The sequence below is a fragment of the Notamacropus eugenii genome, chromosome 3 (assembly GCF_028372415.1).
Source record: "Notamacropus eugenii isolate mMacEug1 chromosome 3, mMacEug1.pri_v2, whole genome shotgun sequence".
Taxonomy (NCBI): domain Eukaryota; kingdom Metazoa; phylum Chordata; class Mammalia; order Diprotodontia; family Macropodidae; genus Notamacropus; species Notamacropus eugenii.
Window position 1 is genome coordinate 199,142,333 of NC_092874.1, and position 22,872 is coordinate 199,165,204.

At 39.3% G+C, this 22,872-nt stretch overlaps 1 protein-coding gene across 3 annotated transcripts in view; it reads right to left on the bottom strand.

The window, feature by feature from the left end:
* ETV6 (ETS variant transcription factor 6) overlaps positions 1–22,872 on the bottom strand; it is a 322,433-nt gene that overhangs the window by 82,297 nt on the left and 217,264 nt on the right. For all 3 annotated transcript variants that reach the window (XM_072653930.1, XM_072653929.1, XM_072653931.1), the window contains one exon: positions 5,807–5,971. In XM_072653930.1, the coding sequence (XP_072510031.1) occupies positions 5,807–5,971 (165 nt within the window). The remainder of the gene's footprint in view (positions 1–5,806; positions 5,972–22,872) is intronic.

Below are 22,872 nucleotides of genomic sequence, written 5' to 3' on the forward strand. Positions count from 1 at the left end.
TTAGATGGAGGAAAAACAAATTTCACAGTAAAATATCTTCACTGCTAATGGACTCTGATATCTCAAATTTAAAGACAAGTGACATAAATCTACCATATTAAAACCTATTACTCAGTAGAAAAATGGTCAAAGAATAATTTTAAAAGGAAATATAGTCTGTTAATAACTAGCTGAAAAATTGTTCAAAATAACTAATTTGGAGAAATGCAAATGAAATATGAATTTGTAAAAATGGCTAAAGATGGGACAATCTAATGATGGAGAAGCTATGCAGAGATAAGCATGCCATTTCACTAATGTTAGAACCAAAAATTTGTCTAAACATTATGAAAAACAATTTCAATTATGTAAAAAAAGTTAGGTTGTTTATTGTCTTTGACCTAGAGAATCTACTACTAGGTTCAAGACCTTGAAAGAGGCTAATGACAATAAGAGAAGACCTATATGTACAAAAACGTTCATAGCAACATTATAAATAACAAAATTTCCAACAAATATTGTTGAATTTCCCAAATGCATTCCCTCTTATTCTCTATCTTTAGTCCCTGTCACCCCAGCTTCCTTCAAATTTCAGTTCAAGTACCTCTCCCAAAAGACCCTTCCTGATCCCCCCAGATATATTAACAATCCCCTTAGTGAAGACACGAATAATCTCCTATTGTGCCTTCTTCTCCCTAAAATTATCTTGTATTGACTGACTCTCTATCTCATATATGTATATATATATATTAAGGTGGTGCAGTGGATAGAGCCCCAGTGCAGGAGTCAGGAGGACCTCAGTTCAAATTTCATCTCAGACACTTGACACTCATTAGCTGTGTGACCTTGGGCAAGTCACTTAACCCAAACTGCCTCATCCTGGGTCATCTCCAGTCATCCTGATGAAAATCTGGTCACTGGATTCAGATGGCTCTGGAGGAGAAGTGAGGCTGGTGACCTGCACAACCCTCCCTCACTCAAAACAAGTCCAGTGCAAGTCATGTCATCACACACACACACACACACACACACACACACACATATATTATATACATATATACACACACACACAAACATACTACATATGTATAAATATTGTTTCACCCAATGGAATATAAGGTCCTTGGGGGCAGGGACTAACGCATTGCTGTCTTTATATCACTAATATCTAGTGCAGTGTAACCTATCATAGACATTTCATATATGCTGATTGATAATAAACTATGACACATGAATGTAACAGAATATTATTGGGCCATGAGTAATGACAAATATGAAGAATTTAGGGAAGCATGGGGGAACGTGTATGGAGCAAAGAAAGAATGAAAAAAGCAGAGTCAAAGGAACGTACACCATGCTATAAGAATGTAGATAAGGACAACATTAAAATGGAATGGCCCAAATAGACTAGAAACCATGAGTTGGCCCCATCCTGTTCAAGTTCAAGTACAGAGCATTCCTCTCTGTTAGAAGTGGATATTAACATGCTGGATCAGTTACACCCTCCCACTGTGCACTGCCCTTGGTAGATCAAATTTGTCAGGTGGGTCCTTTCCAGCTCTTGAAACTCTGAGATTCTACAAGGTAGTTTTACCTTAAATTCTTTAGGGAATACTTTGTGTGGGGGGAGGGAGGAGTTGATTAGAGAGATGACTTGAATATTAGTTGGGAAGTGTGTACTGTATCAAAGCAAAATATTTCCATAAAAAAAGGAAAATGGATGGCATTTATCCTTCAGGGGAGAGGAACCATGTCACTTCAATGGATTCTTCTTTTGGTGCTGGAATTCTTGTAATGATGTAGTTCTTTATGAATTTGGTCAATGAATATGTAGTTCAGTCTCTAAGTTACCCATGTCTGTGGCACGTAAACATTATAAAATTATAACCTGTTGAACTGGAATATCATCTTTCTATACCATGTGGGGCTATCTGAGGGCAATTAAGTTGTGTAGTGAATAGACTGCTGAGCCTGGAGTCAGGAAGACCTGAGTTCAAATCTGACCTCAGATGCTTACTAGCTGTATAACCCTGAGCAAATCACTTAACTTCTGTCTGCCTCAGTTTCCCTACCTATAAAATGGGGACAATAACAGTACCTTTCTCTCAGGGTGGTTGTGAGGATAAGATGAGATAATATTTGTAAAGTGCTTTGCAAACTTCAGAAGTGTCACATAAATGCTAGAAATTATGATTATCCCTGTATAGATAATGGAGCCAGTTTCACAGACTGGCCTGATGTGAGGCTCATCGAGTGACTGTTGAATCACTTTTTATCACCCTGACCTCATTCCTATATTCCAGTGATATCTTCCTGACCAGTCTCTCTCCTTTTAATCCATGCGGACACCAGAATACTTCATCTATAAGTCAATGAATTCAAGCTCTCACTGATGTAGATACTCACTCCAATGTGAGTATTATTACCTATCCATGTCTCTTTGCCTGTGTGGATTCCTGACCACTGAATTAGTGTTATTTTCAGGGTCCACTGGAATGGCTGAAAAGGGGGATTATAAGGTTCTCCTATTCATTTTATTTCCTGCATTTAATGGTAATTACTTTCTAAACGAATGATTTTTTGGGGTGTGGGGATGGGGTGTTAAATTAGCCCCTCTACTAATAAGGAAACAGTATATGGATCCTAATGTTTTTGAGGTATATTCAACATGGCCAGTAGAGGTCTCAGGAAGGCTGGAGATGGAGGTGCTGTCTTGAGTTGGGTCTCCAATAGTATTCCCAGTAGCAAAAAGGCCTGCTGCCTCAAACCAGGTTGGGGGGAATAAAGAGGATGTTGGCTGTTACCAGATGGTTCATGGGGATTGCAACATCACCGGTGACTCATTAGCTTTCCCTTTTTATAAAGAAAGAATTTCATCTCTGGTACATGTCAGTGATACTTCAGGTTTACGGTTCTAAAGGATTCCAGGTAGTGATTGGCTAGATAGGATGCAAACTATGGGATCAGAACTCCCATCATTCTTATCTCAACTTAGGATAGGGAAATCTGTTACCTAATAGGACTATACACTACTTTCTGTTAACTCTGTTTGAGTTGAGATGAGCATTACCTTTGAAACTGTCATTTTTGGAAAGTCAACAGTTTAAGGGCATAAGGCAAAGTAGTAAGAAGTAAAAAGTAACACATGAAAGCTGGAAAATAAACCATCATTATTCTAACAGATTTTTCTTCATCTTTAACTAACTAGAGTACTAGACCACTGCCAAGGGAAACGGTCTTGAGGAATGTTCTTAGGTAAAAACACAATAGAGCCTTTGCATAAGGAGTTTATGGCTTTTCCAAGATGCATTTTCTAGGAAGCAGTGCCAATTTAATCCCAAAGAAAGAACAATATTTGCAGTTATGAAAATCCTAAATAAGATGTTCTTCCACACATTATAAAAAGGGGTATCACAAGTACAAACCAGACATTATGGAACATACTGCATGGTCACATTTTAGCTGGCTCTGGTACATCCATGCCTTCCCCAAAATTCATTCCCTTGTTTCAGAATCTGCAATATCCCTCTACAGTCTAATGTACAGATTTCTCCTTTTGGCTATCAATGTGCATCAAAATATGGCCCTATCCCACCCATTCATCCCCTCCCATTATGTCCCAACATGTACTTTCTACCTTAACCAGGCTAGTCTCCTCAATGTCCCTTCCATACTCAATGACAATGCCTCCCTTGCCTTTTTTCATATTATATCCTTCATCTGAAGTACCCTGCCTTCTGCCTGCCTTCTAACCCAATCCTGGTTATCTTTTTTGGGGGGGATGGGGAAACACAAGGTAATTGGGGTTAAGTGACTTGCCCAAGGTCACACAGCTATTAAGCGCCACGTGTCTGCAGCCAGAGTTGAACTCAGGTCCTCTGACTCCAGGGCCAGTGCTCCATTCATTGAGCTACCTAACTGCCTCCCTGGTCATCTTGTAAGAGTTGGAACAGGTCCCATCTCCTCCACGAAGCCTTCTCTGACTGGTTCAGCCCATAACGAAATATAAGCAGACAACATCAGAGAATTTAACACTTGGTCTCAAATTCTTTCCAGTGTGTTAGTTTTGTCTGTCCAACTATGCTATTTATGTCCTTTGTCAATAGCATCTGCTAACCTTGGACTGCATCTCCCAGGATATTTTGTAAAGTGCTTGACGCATAACACACACTCCAGAAACATGGTACTATTCAGTGGGGATGTTCAGGTTTGGGGGAACAGTGTAAAACTGCCTTCAGTCTTTGGCTCATCTTTGCTTCCAGGCCGGATGCATTAGCAGAAGGAAGGGGTATGCATGAGAGCAGAGGGAGAAGGATGTATAGATTAGTCTCAAGAGGAAGTAAGAGAAGGAAGGGGGATTTCCAGGCAAAATCAGATTCCCACTCTCCTTCATCTTCAGTACTTCCAGTCACAGAGGGAAGAAAGCATCACTCGGTCCACGTCAAATTCAGCAGAAATCCTTTTCAAACGTATTTCATTTTACATCAGTTGTCTTATTGAAATGATTTTACTGGAACAATGCAAATACACTTTCGATTCATTTCCTTTCCAAACAGCTCTGTAGCTATTACTCCAATTTCTTAAGAACTAGGTTCATTTCTATTTTAGAAAAGTATCTTACAAAGAACTATCTATGTGACATTAGGCAAGTCACCTAAACCCTCTGGCCCTACGTTTATTCATTTATAAAAGAAGAGATGGCCTCCAAAGCCAAGCAGAGTTTCATATACACACATTGTCTCCCCCAAAAGAACCTGTACATTCCCTACATATTTTTATGTGTATGACTATATTCTATAAGTAACAGATTACATTCACACATATACATATCTTGTTTCCCCTAATGGAATATAAGCCTCCGAAGGGAAGGGACTGTTTCATGTTCTTTGTATCTCCAGTGCTGCCTGACACATTGTAGGGACTTAGTAGATGCTCACTGATCAATTGATTGCTAAGGGAACTGCTTAGATGTGGGGTTCTTTAGGTTTCATTTATATGAAATCATTCTTACACTTCTGAGATTCAGGAAGGCTTGAATATCCCGAGTCCCAGTGTTCAGCACAGCAAGTCTGCATGCTGTGCTGTGAATTTTCCAGGTAAGACATCAACAACTATACATCTTGGGAAACCTCCCCTCCATCATGCTCTGATATCTGACTTTCTGGGCTAACTGACTGGGAAAAGCAGGGGACTTTATGCTCCCCACTCTTATCTGGTCTTTTGGGGTAAGAGATTTATTTTAGATCAGGTCGGCATAACCTGCACCCTGTGAGCTGCTGACTGCCACAGGCACGCCAAAGGATTTCGGGGGGCCTGTGAAAATTTTTTACCTACATTTTTCATGGGCCGTCCAAAATCTTTTGATGTGCTGCAGGTTGTACAGGCCTGGTTTAGATGATCTTCAGTTTGTTAACATTTCTGGAAAGCAGCTGGTAGCAAATTAAATTTTAACATAACTTCACCCAACGCATAGCCACTGAAGTGTTTCTTGTAACCTAAGTCTTCTGTGGTTGAATTTTGTCTAATTTTCTCTGTTTTGACTTTTCTTTCTAGCTAGGAATGTATAAAACTCTTTAGATTCTTAGAGCTGAACTTTATCTTTCTAGCCTTGATTATTTTTTCCCAGATGATAAGCTCTTTATCCTTTTCTCTCCTCCTGTTTGTTTCAGGGAATCAGGTTCTTCCTTTTGCTAAATACCATGGTTTTTCATGTTCAATGATGATACTGCTTACCATAGGGACACTGTTACGGGGGGTGGCCCCAAAGATCAATCCACGATTCATCATCCCTTCTGTATTGTGAACCTGTCAAGAGTCATGAACTTACCTGAATGAGGAGACCTATATCGAAAGTCCTCTTTGGTCAGCAGCAGGAGAGCTTTTCCATTCATTTCAAACGTGTTGCTGTCAATTGGCCTTAAAGAAAATTCATTTTCAGCCCACTTTAGCCACTGGGCTACGTCATCCCTGCTCCAGTAAACCGGCTGCAAGCCTGTTGGAGAGAAGGACGCATACATATGAGATCCTTTCACTTAACTGAAATAATTAGTAATAACTGGTGTTTATACTACGTTTAACATTTTGAAAGGGCCTTATGTACGTTGCCTCATTTGTTCTGCTTATTAAGACAATACTGTGATGAGGGGACAATAGGCATCGTTAGCCCCATTTTAAAGATGGGGAAATTCAGTCTCCAAAAGATTAAGGGACTTGTCTCCTTCCCTCCCTCCCGAAAAATGACTCTGTGTTTATTTTATGTAGAAAAGAATGATTTTACATATGTATATGTACAACTCCATGTTCACGTAACATCTCTTCTGACAGAATGTTTGTTGTTCAAGGACAGGGACTGTTTGGTTTTTTTATCATTTTATTTGTAGTGCCTAAATTAATATCCGTTTATTGATTTATTGCCTAGTACAGGTCCAAAGGCAGAATCTAAATCCAGGTTTCACTTTCCTCCAAGTATTGCACTATACCTTACAGACAGATTCTCATAAAGGAGAAATATTTCTAGATAGATATTTTCTATTTGAAGAACTACTGGGAAGGAAAAATCTAACTGTCATCCCTCCCCTCTCTCCCTCTCTCCCTCAGTCCCTAACTCTGACTGGAAAGAGTTGCTTTAATAGTTACGCCATGTTTATGTCAAGGCATCAGACAACAGGAAACATTTTCCTTTCTACCTCTAGAGTACAAATGCCAAGTCTGGGAGCACAGGAACTAGTGAAACGAAGAGTCATTTATCTTCATACATTTCCCTGTCCAGGAAACTGGTTTAGTTTCATTTCTATTCCTGTGGTTCAGGTTTGTTCTCAGGTAGCTTTGTTGTGGTCTGAGGGACACAGATTGAAAGTGGCACTGAGCTGAAGAATGCCTCTGAACACATCAGGTGATATCCCAGGATTCTTTAGAGCAGAGATTCTCAACCTTAAACTGTCCTCAACTTCCCTGGCACAGTAGGGGTGAAGATTAGTTTTATAGACATATAGATATATCTGCATAGATACATATACTTACATCTATCTACCTATATTACAATAGTTACTTAGATAAAGAATAATGACAAGAAGAGAGCAGCTGTGATTTAAGTAAAGAGAGGTACATGTGTGTATGCATGTATACACATTACGCACACACAACATTCTCCCTTCCCCACCCTTAGGCTGTACCATTTACAATAATTTTCAATAACACAGCTTCTCTCATTTGAGAAAGTGGCAGATGCTATCAAGACTGACTGTAACATCAGCTAGTTGTGACCTTCAGAATCTGGTGCTAAAGAAATCAAGGTGATACATTGACCTTACAAGGATCCACTACCTTTACACAGAGAAATACAGTCTACATAGTCAAGAACTGAACTCTCACCTCTGGCTAGTCATTCCAAAAAGCCCCATCATTAGTCACAAGGAACTCTGGCTGGCTCAGAAAAACAATTCAAGGTTGTTGTAAAACTAAGAGGGGATCAGTAGAATTATCTTTGTTAATGGAGGCTAGCACTAGACTTGAGTTATCACTGACTTTTTAAAAATTCTTCTCCCTTTCCCTAGAGGAATATAATTACATTTATGTCTTCTGTAGAAACATGAAGTTCAAATTAAGGTAGAGAAAGAGAAGTTCCTGGTAGCAAGTAACCAATAAAGTGGAAAGTACAAGATTAGAAACTGGAAAGAATATGGTCTAAACTCACTGGAAAGTGATAGTGAGGAAGCAGATACAGAAGTGAATCCAGATCAGGAGAGGAAATGAGAGTGAAATTGTGAAGTACTGGGGAGGGCAAGCTGAAATGCAGGAAGACGTGTGTGTTGGGAGTGGGGAGGCAAGTGGTGATCTGAGGTTCTGTACATTCTGTGGAAGAAAATATTCATGAGTAATCTTCTCCTTAAATACAGGAGTCACATACTGCAAACAAGCCTGGCAGTTAATAACAACAAAGTTTCTGTCCACTTCCCATTAGTTTCTCCCACAGCCAAGCCACTGCAGTGACCAACACGACCAAATGAAAATCCCCATCGGGGAGTGGGTAGGACATTTTCATAATATTACCAAAGGTGGATTGGACATCTGTTAACAGTGCAATTTTTAGATTTATGTTTGAGATAGATGTGTATGTGTGTGTACATATACTATGCTGCTGTTCAGTCATTTTTCAGTCATGCCCCTATCCAGGGTTTTCTTGGCAAGGATACTGGAATGGCTTCCCACTGAGATAAAGAAACTGAGGCAAACAAGGTTAAGTGGCTTGCCCAGAGTCAGAGAGCTAATAAAAGTCTGAGGCCAGATTTGAACTCAGCAAGATGAGCCGTCCTGGTTTCTGGTCCAATGCTGTATGCACTGTGCTACCTAGCTGTGCACACACACACACACACACACACACACACACACACACACTCTCTCACACAATACACACATTTTTTCATTTTTCTCCACATATGTATGTAAAATATGTGTGTGTGTGTGTGTATATATATACATATATATATATAAAGGTATTTCTATATGTACATGTTCAAACATATGCCTATAAATATACACACATAGAATCTTTATATAGGATTCTTCTCTTGCCCCTCTTTCTGACTTCCTGGACTTCAAAATCATGCCTGTCACATGCGTACGTCTCTCTGTGCCTAGGACCTTCACACCCTGACCATTTTACCACAAACCCTGTGGCCTGCTCACCATGGAATATCCATCTGCAAAGTCCACCCTCCTTTTCCCATGGGAGAGTTCCTCCTCAAGCCTCCATTTTGTGAAGGGATCAGTTTTCTATAGTGTTTTAGTTTGCTCCGTAAAGGTAGGCTCTGTTTTTCTTTTTACCTGTAATTGTACGCCCAGTGTTTGGGACAATGTCTGGCACATACTAAGTGCTTAATAAATACCTTCTTCCTTCCTTCCTTCCTTCCTTCCTTCCTTCCTTCCTTCCTTCCTTCCTTCCTTCCTTCCTTCCTTCCTCCCTTCCTCCCTCCCTCCCTCCCTCCCTCCCTCCCTCCTTCCTTCCTTCCTTCCTTCCTTCCTTCCTTCCTTCCTTCCTTCCTTCCTTCCTTCCTTCCTTCCTTCCTTCCTTCCTTCCTTCCTTCCTTCCTTCCTTCCTGGGACTGGCCCGCCATTACCAGTCGGTGCAGATTCTTTGCTGATCTCTATGTTATGCTTTAAAGCATGTCCATTTTGGGAAGAAAGTGCCAATAGTTACACACTGTACAAGTTCACACCATAGATTTTTGGCAGGGTTAGGATAATTCAAAATTGCTACATGTCTATTTTTTAGGAGACAGAGAGAATGATGAGAGAGCCTCATCAAACTGGAGAGAATTTGAAAGATTATCATGATTGACTTTTATAGTGAAACTAAGTCCCACAGCTATTTCTTAGTGAAATAAAAGATAGAGAAGTGCTTCTGCCCTTCTAATTAAGGAAAGAACATCCTTTCCCCCTGCAATAACAACTAGTACTTACACAGTGCTTTAAGGTTTGCAAATGTGTGTTATCCCACTTAATATATCCCCTTGATCTTTTGAATGCAAGCTTTAAATCTGGATGTGCTTCAGTCAAAGTGGACAGCCACCATTCTTTAACCACCCCATAAGTAGATTTCTACACGCTGAATTCCCTTCAGTGGAACAGCAGCTTTCCTGAAAGTCCCACACATCCTTCAAGGTCCAACTCAAATGCCCTTTTCTCCTCTCAATGCTTACAGCATTTTGTACCTCTCTCTAAATTTTCACATGCTACTTGGAATTTTGTCACTTCGCCTCTGTACTCTGGTTTCACCCTCATCTTCTCAATGGCTGCTCTTGATCATCTGAGATAAAGTTTGTCCATCAAGCCTCACAGTAAGGGGGTCTGAGTGTGCACTTGATATATACTTACCAAACTAAATGGAATCCTTGAAAAAGAGGACTTGAAAAGCTTTCAAGGAAGTGAGTGGCAAACCAAGAAATTCAGAATTTGTATGGATTGAGCAGTCTCTCTCTCTCTAGAGAAACATCTACGTGAATGGAAGCTAATGAGGGATCTCTCCTATAAATGCTGTCCAGAAATAAGGTTCTCCCAAAAATATTGATTCCCACTCCTCATTACTGTTGCCATTCTCATCCTCTACCTATCCAAATGCAAATCCCTATTCCCCAAGCTCTACAGAAACTCGATAGCACACTTAACAATTTTCTCCAAATTATATAAAAATCCTACTAATGTTGGTAGAACTTTTGTGTGGCCAACAACCTATATTTGTGGCATATACAAGTTTACAAAGCCATCAGTTGCAATTTGGAACCCAGTTAAATTGATAAATATAGATGGTAACTTTCTTGCTTCCCATATTCCACATTTGCCAAGTCCTATCAATTCTATCTTCATAACATTTCTTGGATTTGTACCCTCTCCCCTCTGATACTGGGGATCACCCTGGGGTAGGGATCTCATCGCCCCAAAAGTGAACTACCACAACCATCTTCTGTTTGGTCTCCCCAAGTCTTTCCCTACTCCAAGTATATCCTCCACTCAGCTGTGAAATTGATCTTATGTCTGACCATTTACCTCCTTCCACTGCTGTGCATTGAACTCCAGTGGCTTTCAATCATCTCCATGATCTAATATAAATAAGTATTTTCACTGCCTGTCACCTATGTCTAGAATGCTTTTCTCCTGACCTCTCTGATTTCTCATCTAACAAAGGAAATGTCATCCTCTTGATTTTGCCATCACCTACAAGTGCTACCTTTTCATGATTACAGGACTCTGAAATTCCTTCATTGGATTATATTCTCCTCTCCTCATATCACAGAGTGATCATCTTTAGTCTCTCCCTATCTACTATCCCTAGCTCCTAAAAGGACTTTTTAGTCTCACCATCACCTACAATCCTCCCATCTCTCAACACTTTGCCATCACTATCACCATCACCCTTGTTCTTGCTACACTTTCCTCCTTTTCTAAAGCCAACCTTTAGTGAATCAGTTCATCTCTATGATTTTCTACTCTCAAAGTCCCTTATTCACTTCTGTTACCACTTACCTTGGCAAATTCCAATCCTAAATTATGTCCACTATCTATTTCCTTTCTGACTCTACTTTCTTTCTACAAATGGATCTAGAAAAAGTCATGTAACCATGCTAACTGGGTCTATGGTTAATTAGTTATAGTTAGATAAGGAAATCCTTTGTACTATTTACTAAGTGATTGTCTACCACACTGTGTCCAATGACTCTTCCAGACCTTCCCAAAGCATTCTTCCCCTCTCACTCTTAGATTAAACCCCCCCCCCCCCCAAAACAAAACCTGATGTACCTTACCATGGCAGCTCTCTTCTCTCCTCTTTATCATCTCATAGTTCTCTTCCTCATCCTTTTAGGCCCCTTTGATATCACACACACTATTTCCTCCTTTTTACCAGTACCTTCTCATCGAAGTCAATCTCACCACATATTTTCTTGGTCCCATTCTCTCTTGTCTTGTCTAGAAGACACTACCATCTTCATTATTTCCTAAATCTTTTCCTATCTACTGATTCCTATTGTCTTGCTCACAAACAAACCCATGTCTTCCCAATATCAGAAGAAAAATTCTCATTTAATTCTATGATTCCTAACCACTACTGTCTTATATTTATCCTCCCATGTGGAGTTAAACTCTTTAGGAAAGCAACTTGCACTTGGTGCCTTCACTTCCTCTCCTTTCACTCTCTTTCAAGCTTGGCAATCAGGCTTCTAATCTCATCATTCTATTGAAACAGGTCTCTTCAAGTTGCTAATGATCTTTTAATTAAAAAATCTAATGACATCATCTCAATCCTCACTCTTCTGCAGCATTTCACACTGTTTACTACCCTTTCCTTCTTCATACTGTTTCCTTTCAATTTTCATAACAGTGATCTTTCCTTATTCTCTTCCTGGCCATTCATCCCCCTTGTCATGCCCAATAACTGTGGATGTTTCCCAAACCTTCTTGTTTTTCTCTTTACTCTCTTACTTAGTGACCTAATCAGCTTCTTGGGTTCAATTACCATCTCTATGAGAAGAACCTAATCTACAGTCCAGTCCTAATATAGCTCCTGAACTCCAGACTATCACCATCAAATGCCTCCTGGACATTTGGAACTAGCTGTTCCAAAGGGTTTCTCAAACTCAGTACATACAAAACAGTACCCATTATCTTCTCCCCCAAACTTCCCTATTACTGCTAAAGACATCAATCAATCAATGGACAAGTATTTATTAAACTCTACACCTGGCACTATACAAAGAGCTGAGGATACAAAGAAAGGCAAAACCAAACAACACAACAAAACCCAGTCCCTAGCCGCAAGGAGCTTACATTTCAACATGCCAACAAGACAATGTGCAAATAGGAAATCTGTATGATCAGGATAAATTTAAAGTTAATTTCACAAGAAAAGGCACTAGCATTAAGGGGGACCAGAAAATGTTTCTTGCAAAAGGCAGGATATTATCTGAGACTTGAAAAAAGCAAGGAAGCAGGGACAAGGAAAGCAAATATTCCAGGCATGAGAACAGCCAGTAAAAGAAAATGCATGAAGCACTATCTTTCTAGTAGCCCAGGTTTGAAACCTGGGTGTCATCTTAGACTCCTCACTCTCCATCAATGCATACATCCAATCAGTTGTTAAAGCTTGTTCTATCTCCACAACTTCTCTGGCATTAGTTCTTCCCTCCCTACTCATCCAACCATCACTCTAGCTCAAGGCATCACATTTTGCCTCAATTATTGCAATGTGTTATCTGTATTCTCTACCTTCCTCCACCATCCACGCAACTGCCCAAGTGTCCTTCCTAAAACACAGGTCTGACCATGAGAGGTTTTTTTTAGTATAAAGTATATCTAATTTAGTATACAGTAATATACTATACTACATTATATATTATATATAATATATGTTACATATTATATGTGATATATATGTTATAGCATATTATTATATGTAATATAGTTTACAGTAATTTAATATATATTTTAGCATAAGGTATATTTAATTATATCTAATATTTTAAAAATTAAAAAGACATATGGGTCAGTCTCTACTCCCAAATATTAAATTAAGAATCAATTTCCTATTTTGCAAAAGTGGAAATTTGCAATCTTTTCTGCTACACAGACATTGAGGATAGTTCATGAGCTTTCAGAACTGCTTCAGGACCCATCTTATTCCTTGCTAAACTCTTTATACTGAAGGATGGCTATTTTGTCTTCCCTCTATAAATTCTCTACAATTTATATTCTGTTTTTGTTTTTATGAACGGATTCACTATTTTTGTCCATACTGTCAAACTGTTAAGTCCTACACTCAACTTTTTCACCTAAGTTTTACAAAGGGATCAAATGAGATAATAGATGTGAAGAGCCTTTGAAGAATATTAATGGCTATACAAATACAAGGGATTATGGCAGCATCACACCTAAGAGCTTCTGGGGCCATCTCATGGGCAACTTTGCTTAAGTGAAGCTCTGCTGGATGTAGGAATTCTGAAGTGGAGGGAAAAGTGATCTCTTTTGTCTATTAGAGGAGACTTTATTCTCTAAAAGCTACTATTATCTCGCAAGGGTGACAGTGTCTCTGGACTTTAGGGGGGAAAACATGGAAAGCTCTGCAGAAAAGTTTGAAGAGGCAAAGGACAAGTTTCTGCTACATAATTCACAAATATTACCTCATCTGGTTTTCCCCAAACCCTGGGAAGAAGGTACTATTATGATTTTATAGTTGAGGAAACTGAGACAGACAAGGAGCTAAGTGACTTACTCAGGGTCACCCAGCTATTAAGTGGCTAAGGCCAAATTTGAAATCAGGTCTCCCTGACCTCAAGCCCAGAGCTCCATCTACTGTACCATCTAGTTGCTTCATGAGGCTTAAAGTTCACCCAGCAAGAGGATGATGGTATCAGCCTATTCAGATCCAATATCACATCTACTTTTGAAATATTTTGCCTTACAAAATTCATTTTGTGGAGAAACCTGTCATTAAAATGGCTAGCAAAGGTGGCCAAGGGCTTCCTCATTGCCATAAGACTGCCTGCAAAACTGCTGGGAATATAGTTCTATAGAACAGAATCTAGTTCTGCTGATGGAGGTCAATTAATTAGATGATAAATTAGCACAAAAGACTAAAATGAGCCTTACAAATCAAGACCATGAAAGAGAAGTTCACTAGATCTTCTGCTTTGCTGCAGTGAAGCATTTACTCTGGTATCATGAATACAATAGAAGTCAAACACATATTTTTCGAGGGTGATGTGATTCAGAGGGAAAACTAGGATTTGTGGAAGGAAAAACTGAGGAAATAGGGTGATCAACTCCCTACTCTCCCATCCTTCTCTCCCTGTTGTCTCCCCTCGCCCCAAACAAACATCTTGTCACTTTGAGTGGAAAGAAGAAAATTTAACTGAGAAGTGGGCTACGCTTCCTCAGAAGTAGGGGAATGTTATTAAAATCATCAAAGAACCACAATCCTACTTATCCCAGTTTCTGCCACCAATGCATACATAAATTTGCAATACAAATTCTCAATTATTATGAAATAGAAATCAGAACTATTAAAATTAGTTCATGAAGACTGACTAGTCACTACTGGGTTTATCAAATAAAGAAGAAATGGACTGTTATGTACAAAAATATTTAAAGTATCTTGTAGTACAGTCAAAGAACTGGAAACCAAGGGGATGCCTAGTGATTTTGAGAATGGTCAAACAAACTATGGCACATAGATGTAATATGGTACAATTGTCCTGTAATATAATACAATTTCAGAGAAACCTGGAAAAAATTGCAGGTACATATCAAGAAACAGAGAACACATTGCATGACAAGAACAACGTAAATAAAGACAAACAACTTTGAAAGACTTAAGAACTTGGTTCAATCTAATAACCAGTCAGGAATCCGGAGAACGGATGATGAAACGTTCTCCTCCTCCTCCTCCTCACAGAGAGGCGAGAGGCTGAACATTCAGAATATAACTTAACAAAAAAAACATGGCCAATGCACAAATTTGTTTTTGCTTGATGACACATATTTGTTACAAAGGTTTGGATTTTCTTCTTTTTTGATTTAAAATGTTTCAGTTTTTTAATTAAAAAAAACACTAATCATTGGTAGAATACTTCAACTTTACAAAGGAGGTTTTTTGTAGTCAAAGAAAGATAATGCTGACAATTCAAAATTTTAAAATGTTTCTTAGAACACATAAAGGCAATTTAGGATATTCCTTATGTAGCTGGATAGAAAGACAAGTCTTATTCCCAAAGTTCCTAATTTTTATGCTCACAAAAAGGCCAACTTTTGAGGAAAAACACTATGAAAACAAAATAAGCAAGCAGAGATTTTTCTTAAACAGGTTGAATCAGAATCTTTAGACTGCCAATGTAAAGTAGGTGTAAGAACACTAATTTAAAGTCATCAGTGCAGTACTGAAAACATAACAATCCCACTTGATTTTCATGTTCTATAAAATCCATATTGTCAGCTGAGCAGATGTGAAGGGGAAAAGAATGAATGTTTTTTTCTTTCTTTCTTTTCTTCTTTTTCTTTTCAAGTTCTCATGCCCATCTCCTGGGTCTACCACAGTCTGCAGCAAATTCTGCAAAGTGTAACAAGAGTAGAACTCATTTTCATTCTGGTTGGGAATTTGATCTTCCCAATCACTGACATGTGACAGACTTTCCTTTGTAAAGCTGGTTTTCCTCCATTCCCCTTCCTTACAGGTCCCTTTTTATTTGTCTGGAACTGACAAAGCAAACAGCTTTTCAGAGCAACAGGAGATACGGTCTATGGTGTCACTGAGTCAAGGGAGGTGGACATAAGCTTGGTAGGAAGGAAGGAGACTGAAAGTAGAACACGCCTTCTAAAGTGTTACCATTCCAGATCAAGGTAAATAGAAGGCAGGGATTAGATAGGGCATAAAGTGATCTGAAGCTTTCTTCTGAAATAGCAATCCTTGGAAACCTCTCTTCCTTTTCCCTCTTGTCTATACTCCTTGGAGAGTGATTCAAAGTTTTCTTAAAAGGCTGATGTTGGCTGCCTTGTTTGTGCTGAATCAACTTTCCTGCTGAAGAGATGCTGATTAAGCCCCGTGAGGGGCAAGACCCATTGTGGCCATGGAGGCAGGATGCAATCATTTAATGCAGCTGCTGATGCCTCATGAAAAAAAATAAAAGTCTCCTATTTAAAGACAATTTTGCATATGTGTAAGTATGTGTCATAGATTTTATTTCTCATCATCTTAGTCCCTGTTTCCTGGGAATATCTGGAAGGAAATAATTTCTTTAGGGATCACTTAACTGCTGGTACTTATCTACAAGGTAAGTGACAATCCTCTCTCATGCTGGTTATGCTCATTGGGAAGAATGATAGATAAGGTTATTAATCCCCCTGTTTCAGGGCTTACACTGATCACTTAAAGGCAAAAGAAAGAAATCTATTTCCATGGCGCAGCATTAAATACACTCCTAGAAACATGGACATGGGTAGTAATGAGCCTTATCATTCATCAGCTTTGGGGGTGTGCTGTTACCTATAGACTTCTCAACCAAGCTTTTCTCAGTTGCCGAGGATAATGTTTATTTGTGGAGATTTGGGGAAGGAGGTTACCCTAACTCTGCAGGTAGCAGAGTAAAATTTTAGGGGAAGACTCCAAGGCCATGTGAGCCCTGGTCACAAGCCTCTGAGGCCAGAGCGAAGCTCCAAAGTGGGGAAGACAAGAAAGGCTTGGCTTAGAACTGCGGTGGGAAACCTGTTGGCCTCAAGGCCACATGTGGCCCTCCAGGTCCTCAAGTGCAGCCCTTTGACTGAATCCAAGTAGGTTTAGGAACCACTGCAGTGAGTAAATATATAATGAACCAAAAGGAAGAAATATCATAAAATCAGCCAACAAATATTTATTAAGAACCAACCAAATGCTTGGCACTGGGGATGCAAATGGATGAAATGTCAGGTTTTTTGTAATGATGGAATCTGGTTATCAATGGCAGAGGATCCATTATTAGAAATTCTTCACTTAAGCAGCCAGGGGAGTAAAGAGGGAATGGCTGGAAGAGATCAGAAACATGAGTAACAAATACTCTTTTACTGTAAGCACTTTGAGGGCAGAGACTGTATCTTGGGCCATCTCTACTGCCCTTGTACAAAATAGGTTTTTAATAAATGCTTGCACACTGATTTGATTTTAAGCCCCCCCACCCCAAAAGGGCAAGACCGTCTGGACGCAGAGCATAAGACTTCCCACCACTGAGCAACATCGGCTGAATGCTGACACTTTAGTCATTTCACACATGGGCCCCAGGATCTCCTACACTGGTCTCAGTGTAGTCTCAGGACCAGTAATTAAGGCACATTCTGTGTACAGATTCTACCTGTGGACGTGTTGAACTTCATGTCCCAGAAAGGACACCACAACAAAATCAATGAGCCACATGATTCTGGAGGCCACATGAGTGTGATGGGTCTTGCTGTCACATCTGGCTCATGCTTTGCTGATTTTTGAACAGCCTCCTTTTCTCATTACAGTTTTTATCTATTTGGAAGAGCCTACACCTCTCAGACATGTCCGTGTCATTAGAAGATGGCATCATGTAAAGATAATTTTTAAAAATGGCTTTTCTAATGCAGCCTTTGGAATATTTGCAAGAAACTTATTGATTTTAATTACTAAGTCAGAGTTATTGAGCTTTGGCAAAGGGGAATAAATCTTTCCCATTCTCCATTCCTGTTGCTAAGTGTAGCTTCCAGGAAGCAACTATCACCCTTTCTGGAAATGCAGCAACACCCACACATACTCTTATCTTCCCTTTACTCCATGTTTTTCTCCCCACAGCCCCCCTTTCTTTGATTGCCACTCACTGACAAACATATTTTGCATTCCTTGCTCATTTATCTAAGTGGATATCTAAACGAGTAATGTTCACCCGATGGCTGGAGTGGAAACAAGTAGGAGCAACGAGGGGAAAGCATGTGGCCATTCACCAGGGTAATCTGGTTCACAGCTTCATTTTTCCCTTTAGATTTAGATTTGCAAAATCCTGGATGCACACGAAAAGCTGCCGTAACTTAGGTCTCCTAATCAACTCCCTGTCTAGTGTGTGTGAGTGTTAGAGTATGTGTGTGTGTAGAGTAGAAGGGGGAGGAAGGGAAACACCAAGCTATACGACTGTGTGCCTCTGCGATACGTGACAGTGTCTGGGTTGTCAAAATTATCACAAGTACCTCCCAGCATCTGTTGTTCTGTCATTTTAGTCTGGAGAGATTCTATTTCTTTCAACCTAATATCAGGGCGGGGGGGAAATCCACCATTTTTACTGTTACCATCAAAAAGCATTTAGTGAATGTTCATTTGAGTGTGGGTCTAGGCAGCCATCATTCTTTCCCTATAGAAGCCTGCAAGCTTTGAAATGTCTTAATTGTAACAACCAACAGATACTCACTGAGCATCTGTTATAAGAAAGGCAGCATGCTGCCTCCTTTCCTTGGGAAACTATCAGCAGGCAGCAGTTTATACCAGCACACTCAGCTGATGTAACATTTAGTTTTGCTGATCCACCTCACCTATCTCTCCTTGCTCATAACTTGTTATAAGGTATGGACCATAGAAACATAGAGTTAAAGCTGGAAGGGACAATCCCCTCATTTACAAAGGGTCAGGGAGTTCATGGGACTTGCCCATGTCCTAGAGCTAGTCAATATCAGAGGTGGTATTTGAACTCAGGTCTTCTGATTCCAGTTCAGTCTTTCAACACACTATTCACTAAAATAAGGTGCCTTTGTGGGGGAGGGAAAGGAGAGAAGAGATAGATTTGGAAATGAAGGTGATATAAAAAGAAAAGAGAGCAATACAAATTCTTTGGAAAGAGAAAGGCAACATGCTAGTACACTGGGTAATAACAATAAATTTAAGACATGGGTCTCTGCATTTTCTAAATTTAACTGTGTTGGACTTGGAGGAGGTGGTGCAGTGGATACAATGCCTGGGTCAACAATTAGGAAGACCTGAATCAGATCCTGCCTTAGTGGCCTAATCTCTAAAATGAAGATAATATTAGCACCTGCCAGCACTGCTGTGAGGATCAATATTTATTAAAGTGCTTAGTATAGATGGCATCTGGGCACACAGTGGGCACTTAATAAATGCTTTATTCTTTTCCCTTCCCCTTTATAGTTTGTGGACCCGATACTCCAACCCTTTCTAGCTTCATATGGCTTGCTAAAGTTGGAGGATTCATCATCACCTTCATGTTACAATCAAGCACCAGAGGAGGACTTAGGGGAGTGGGGCATAATAAGGACTGGAACATTTATTCTTTCATTAGATAAATACTCCTGCTGTGTACAGGGCACCGTGTTGAAGTTCTTGGGGGTGAGGGGCAGAGAGCAGAAATTTACAAAAGACATTGTCTTCTTGGTGATGTCACTGATCCACCCTCCAGGACGCCATACCCTTTCAGCTGTTTTTCCAGGAGGGGTGATGAGGTGATATTGACTCATCCTGTTTCCCTAGGTTGATTCCTGTTGCCATCAATGAAGTACATTTGCAAATTGGTCAAACAGAGCTAGAGGTGTAGTAAGGGGCCATGGAAAAGAGAGGGGAAAATCTTTATCAAGATAAAAGACTGGGTCATTACACTCTCCAGAAAGCCCAGCATGAAATATTTAAGAGGCAACAGAATGATAAAGAGGTAAAGGGGAGGGGGAAGTTAGTGATCAATATCTTCATTAAAAAATTGGAATAAGGGAAAGCTTGTGAGGGGGGGAAGGAAATACTTAGAGAGAAATGCAATGTGAAAACAAAAAGCATTAATTAAAAATTAAATAACAATAGCTGCATTAACAAAGTAGGGGAATTTCTAGATATACACTGTAAGATCATTTCTTCTAAAGTCCTTGTGGGAAGCATTTTCCTTATTGGTCATGTGGCAGTCAACACATAAGCATTATCTCATTTGATCCTAACAATAATCCTGTGAGCTAGGTATTTTTTAGGTATTATTATTTGCATTCCTAGAGATGAGGAAACTGGGAACCTGAGAGGTTCTCTAACTTGCCCCAGCATCGTACAAGGAGTAAGTAGCCAAGCTGAGATTGAAACCTGAGTCATTGGTCTCTAAACCCAGGTCTCTAGTCTATGCCTCTGGGACAAATCCAATACAAAATCCAGACAATAAAGGACATCACTGGGTTCATCCCTTTCCAGATTAGAAGGCTTTGTTAGAGCTCAGACTCCCACAAACACAGCCTTCAAGCATCAACAGTCTCCTCCACCCCACAGAGGGGTACATGCATATGAGTTTAGTTGAGGCTAATATCACCACATTTACATGTTTTTGCTTTTTCTGGCATCAAGAATAAATTGACATCTCTGCAGCATCCATCCATCATTCTTGACTCTGCCCACTGTGGCCAAACAGAGTAAGTCTAATCCCTTTTCCATGTGACAGATATCTTCAAATATTTGAAGATAGCTATTTAGCTTCCCCGCCTCCACAACCCCCTCTATTCTCTAGGCTAAACTTCCATGGGTCCTCATTTGACATTGATTCAAGGACCTGTTTTTCTCCCCCTGAATGTCCTTCTTACACTGAGAGGACTAGAACAGAACAGAGATGCTCCAGATGTTGTTTAACAAGGGTAGTATACAGAGGGACTATCACCTCCTTACTCTTGGAGGCTTTTCTCCTTTTAATGTGTCCTGAGATCACACTGGATGGATTTCTTAGCTGCCACATCAACCTGCTACTGACCCATGTTAAAGCTCATAGTCCATGTAAAACTCCACATCTTTTTTTAGACAAACAGCTGTCTGACCATGTTGATCTCTGAACTTACAGACAAGATATTATTTTTCTCTACTGAATTTCATCTTATTAGATTCATATTCCAGCCTGTTAAATCTTTTTGGATCCTGACTACTGTCTAGTGTTTTAATTACCTCTGCAAATTTGATAAGCATGACATCTACGCCTTTTCCCCAAGTCACTGATGATAGTGTTAAAAGGCATAGGGCCAAGCACAAATAGATCCCTGAAGCATTCATGGAGCCCTGCCAAGGTGACATTGAACCATTAACTGCTACCGTGAGTCCAACCAATCAACCAGGTCCATGATCATTTACTTACAGTATCTCCTGGCCCACCTCAATTTGCATTTGGATTTTCACAGGAATAGTATGAGTTACTTCATTAAATGTTGTTACTTCTCTACTAGTTTAGTAACCCTATTCAAACAAGGAAATCAGGTTAGTCTGGCACAACCTGTCTTCGATGAAGCCATGACAGCTCTTTGTAATCACGACTTCCTTTACTGATCAAAACTAATCATCCCTTTTAATGATAAATTCCAGTGTTTTCCCCCAGAATTGAAGTCAAATTCACTTGGGTAAAATTTTAGTGTTAAATGTTTTGTTCAAATAATCTGGAGGCAGTACTTTAAGGTTTACAAAACACTTCCTGTATAATAACCTTGGGAGATGAGGAGAACACAAAAAATTAATACCATTTTGCAGACAAGGAAATAGATCCAGGGAAGTTAAGTGATTTGCTCATAATTGCATAGCTAGTATATGTCAAAGGTAAGATTTGAAGTTAGGTCTACTAACTCCAGGTCTTTTTAATTTTATTTTGCATTACCACATATTGCTGGTATCTTTTTAGAATCTTTCAATTTTTTAAAATTTATTTTATTCTTTACTTAAGAAATAAGCATTTCCATAACATAGAATAGAAAAAAATTTGATTGTACATGAAACTGCAAATCTATTATGTACAATTTGTTATTCTCTTTAAATATATAAGAAAATTACCATGTAATTTTATTTTTTCCTTTTTTTCTTCCCTTCCCCACCTCTACTCTGGAGATAGCTACCATTATATACAAATATACAGAGACAGAGGGAGGGAAGGAGGGAGGAAGGAAAAGAGAGAGAGAGAGAGAGAGAGAGAGAGAGAGAGAGAGAGAGAGAGAGAGAGAATCATTCTAAATATACTTCTATTTATCAGTTCTCTGGATGCAGATAGCTTCTTCCTTCATAGATCCTTTGTAGCTAATTCAGGTATTTATAATAGTGAAAATGATTTATTTGTTCAAAATTATTCTTAAAACAATATTGTTACTGTATACAAAATTCTCTTGGCTCTGATCATTCTGATCATTATTTTGTGCAAGTCTGTCCATGTTTTTCTAAGATCATTGAGCTCATCATTACAAGACAGTAGTATTCCATCACAAGCATACACCACAACTTGTTCAGCCATTCCCCAATTACGGGGCATCCTCACAATTTCCAATTCTTTGCCACCACAAAGATTTTAGAACATATAGGTTCTTTTCCTTTTTCCCTCATCATTTTGGGAAACAGACCTAGTAGTCGAATTGCTGGGTCAAAGGGTATACACAGTTTTATTACTCTTTGGGAATAATTCCTGATTGCTCTCCAAAATGGCTGGATCAGTTCACAGTTCCACCACCAGTAAATTAGTGTCCCAATTTTTCCACATCTCTTCCAACATTTGTGACTTTTCCTTTCAATCATTTTAACCAATCTGATAGGTATAAAATAGTTTCTCAAGGTTGTTTTAATTTGCATTTCTTTACTCAATAGTGATTTAGAGTACTTTTTACATGACACATAAACTGTTTTGATTTCTTTACTGGGAAACTACCTGTTCATATGCTTTGCTCATTTATCAATTAGGAAATAATCTTTCCTTTGGATCTTAGAGACCAAGCATACCCCTGTTAAGTAACAGTAACGGACTAGACGACTGTTGAGTTCTTTCTTCCAACTCTAGAGTTGTTGATATAACTGATTATTCTGATTATGTCATTTATTTGGGATGATTCAAAAGATACTTTAAAAACCTGGAACATTTCATATGCATCACTATAAAATCATAT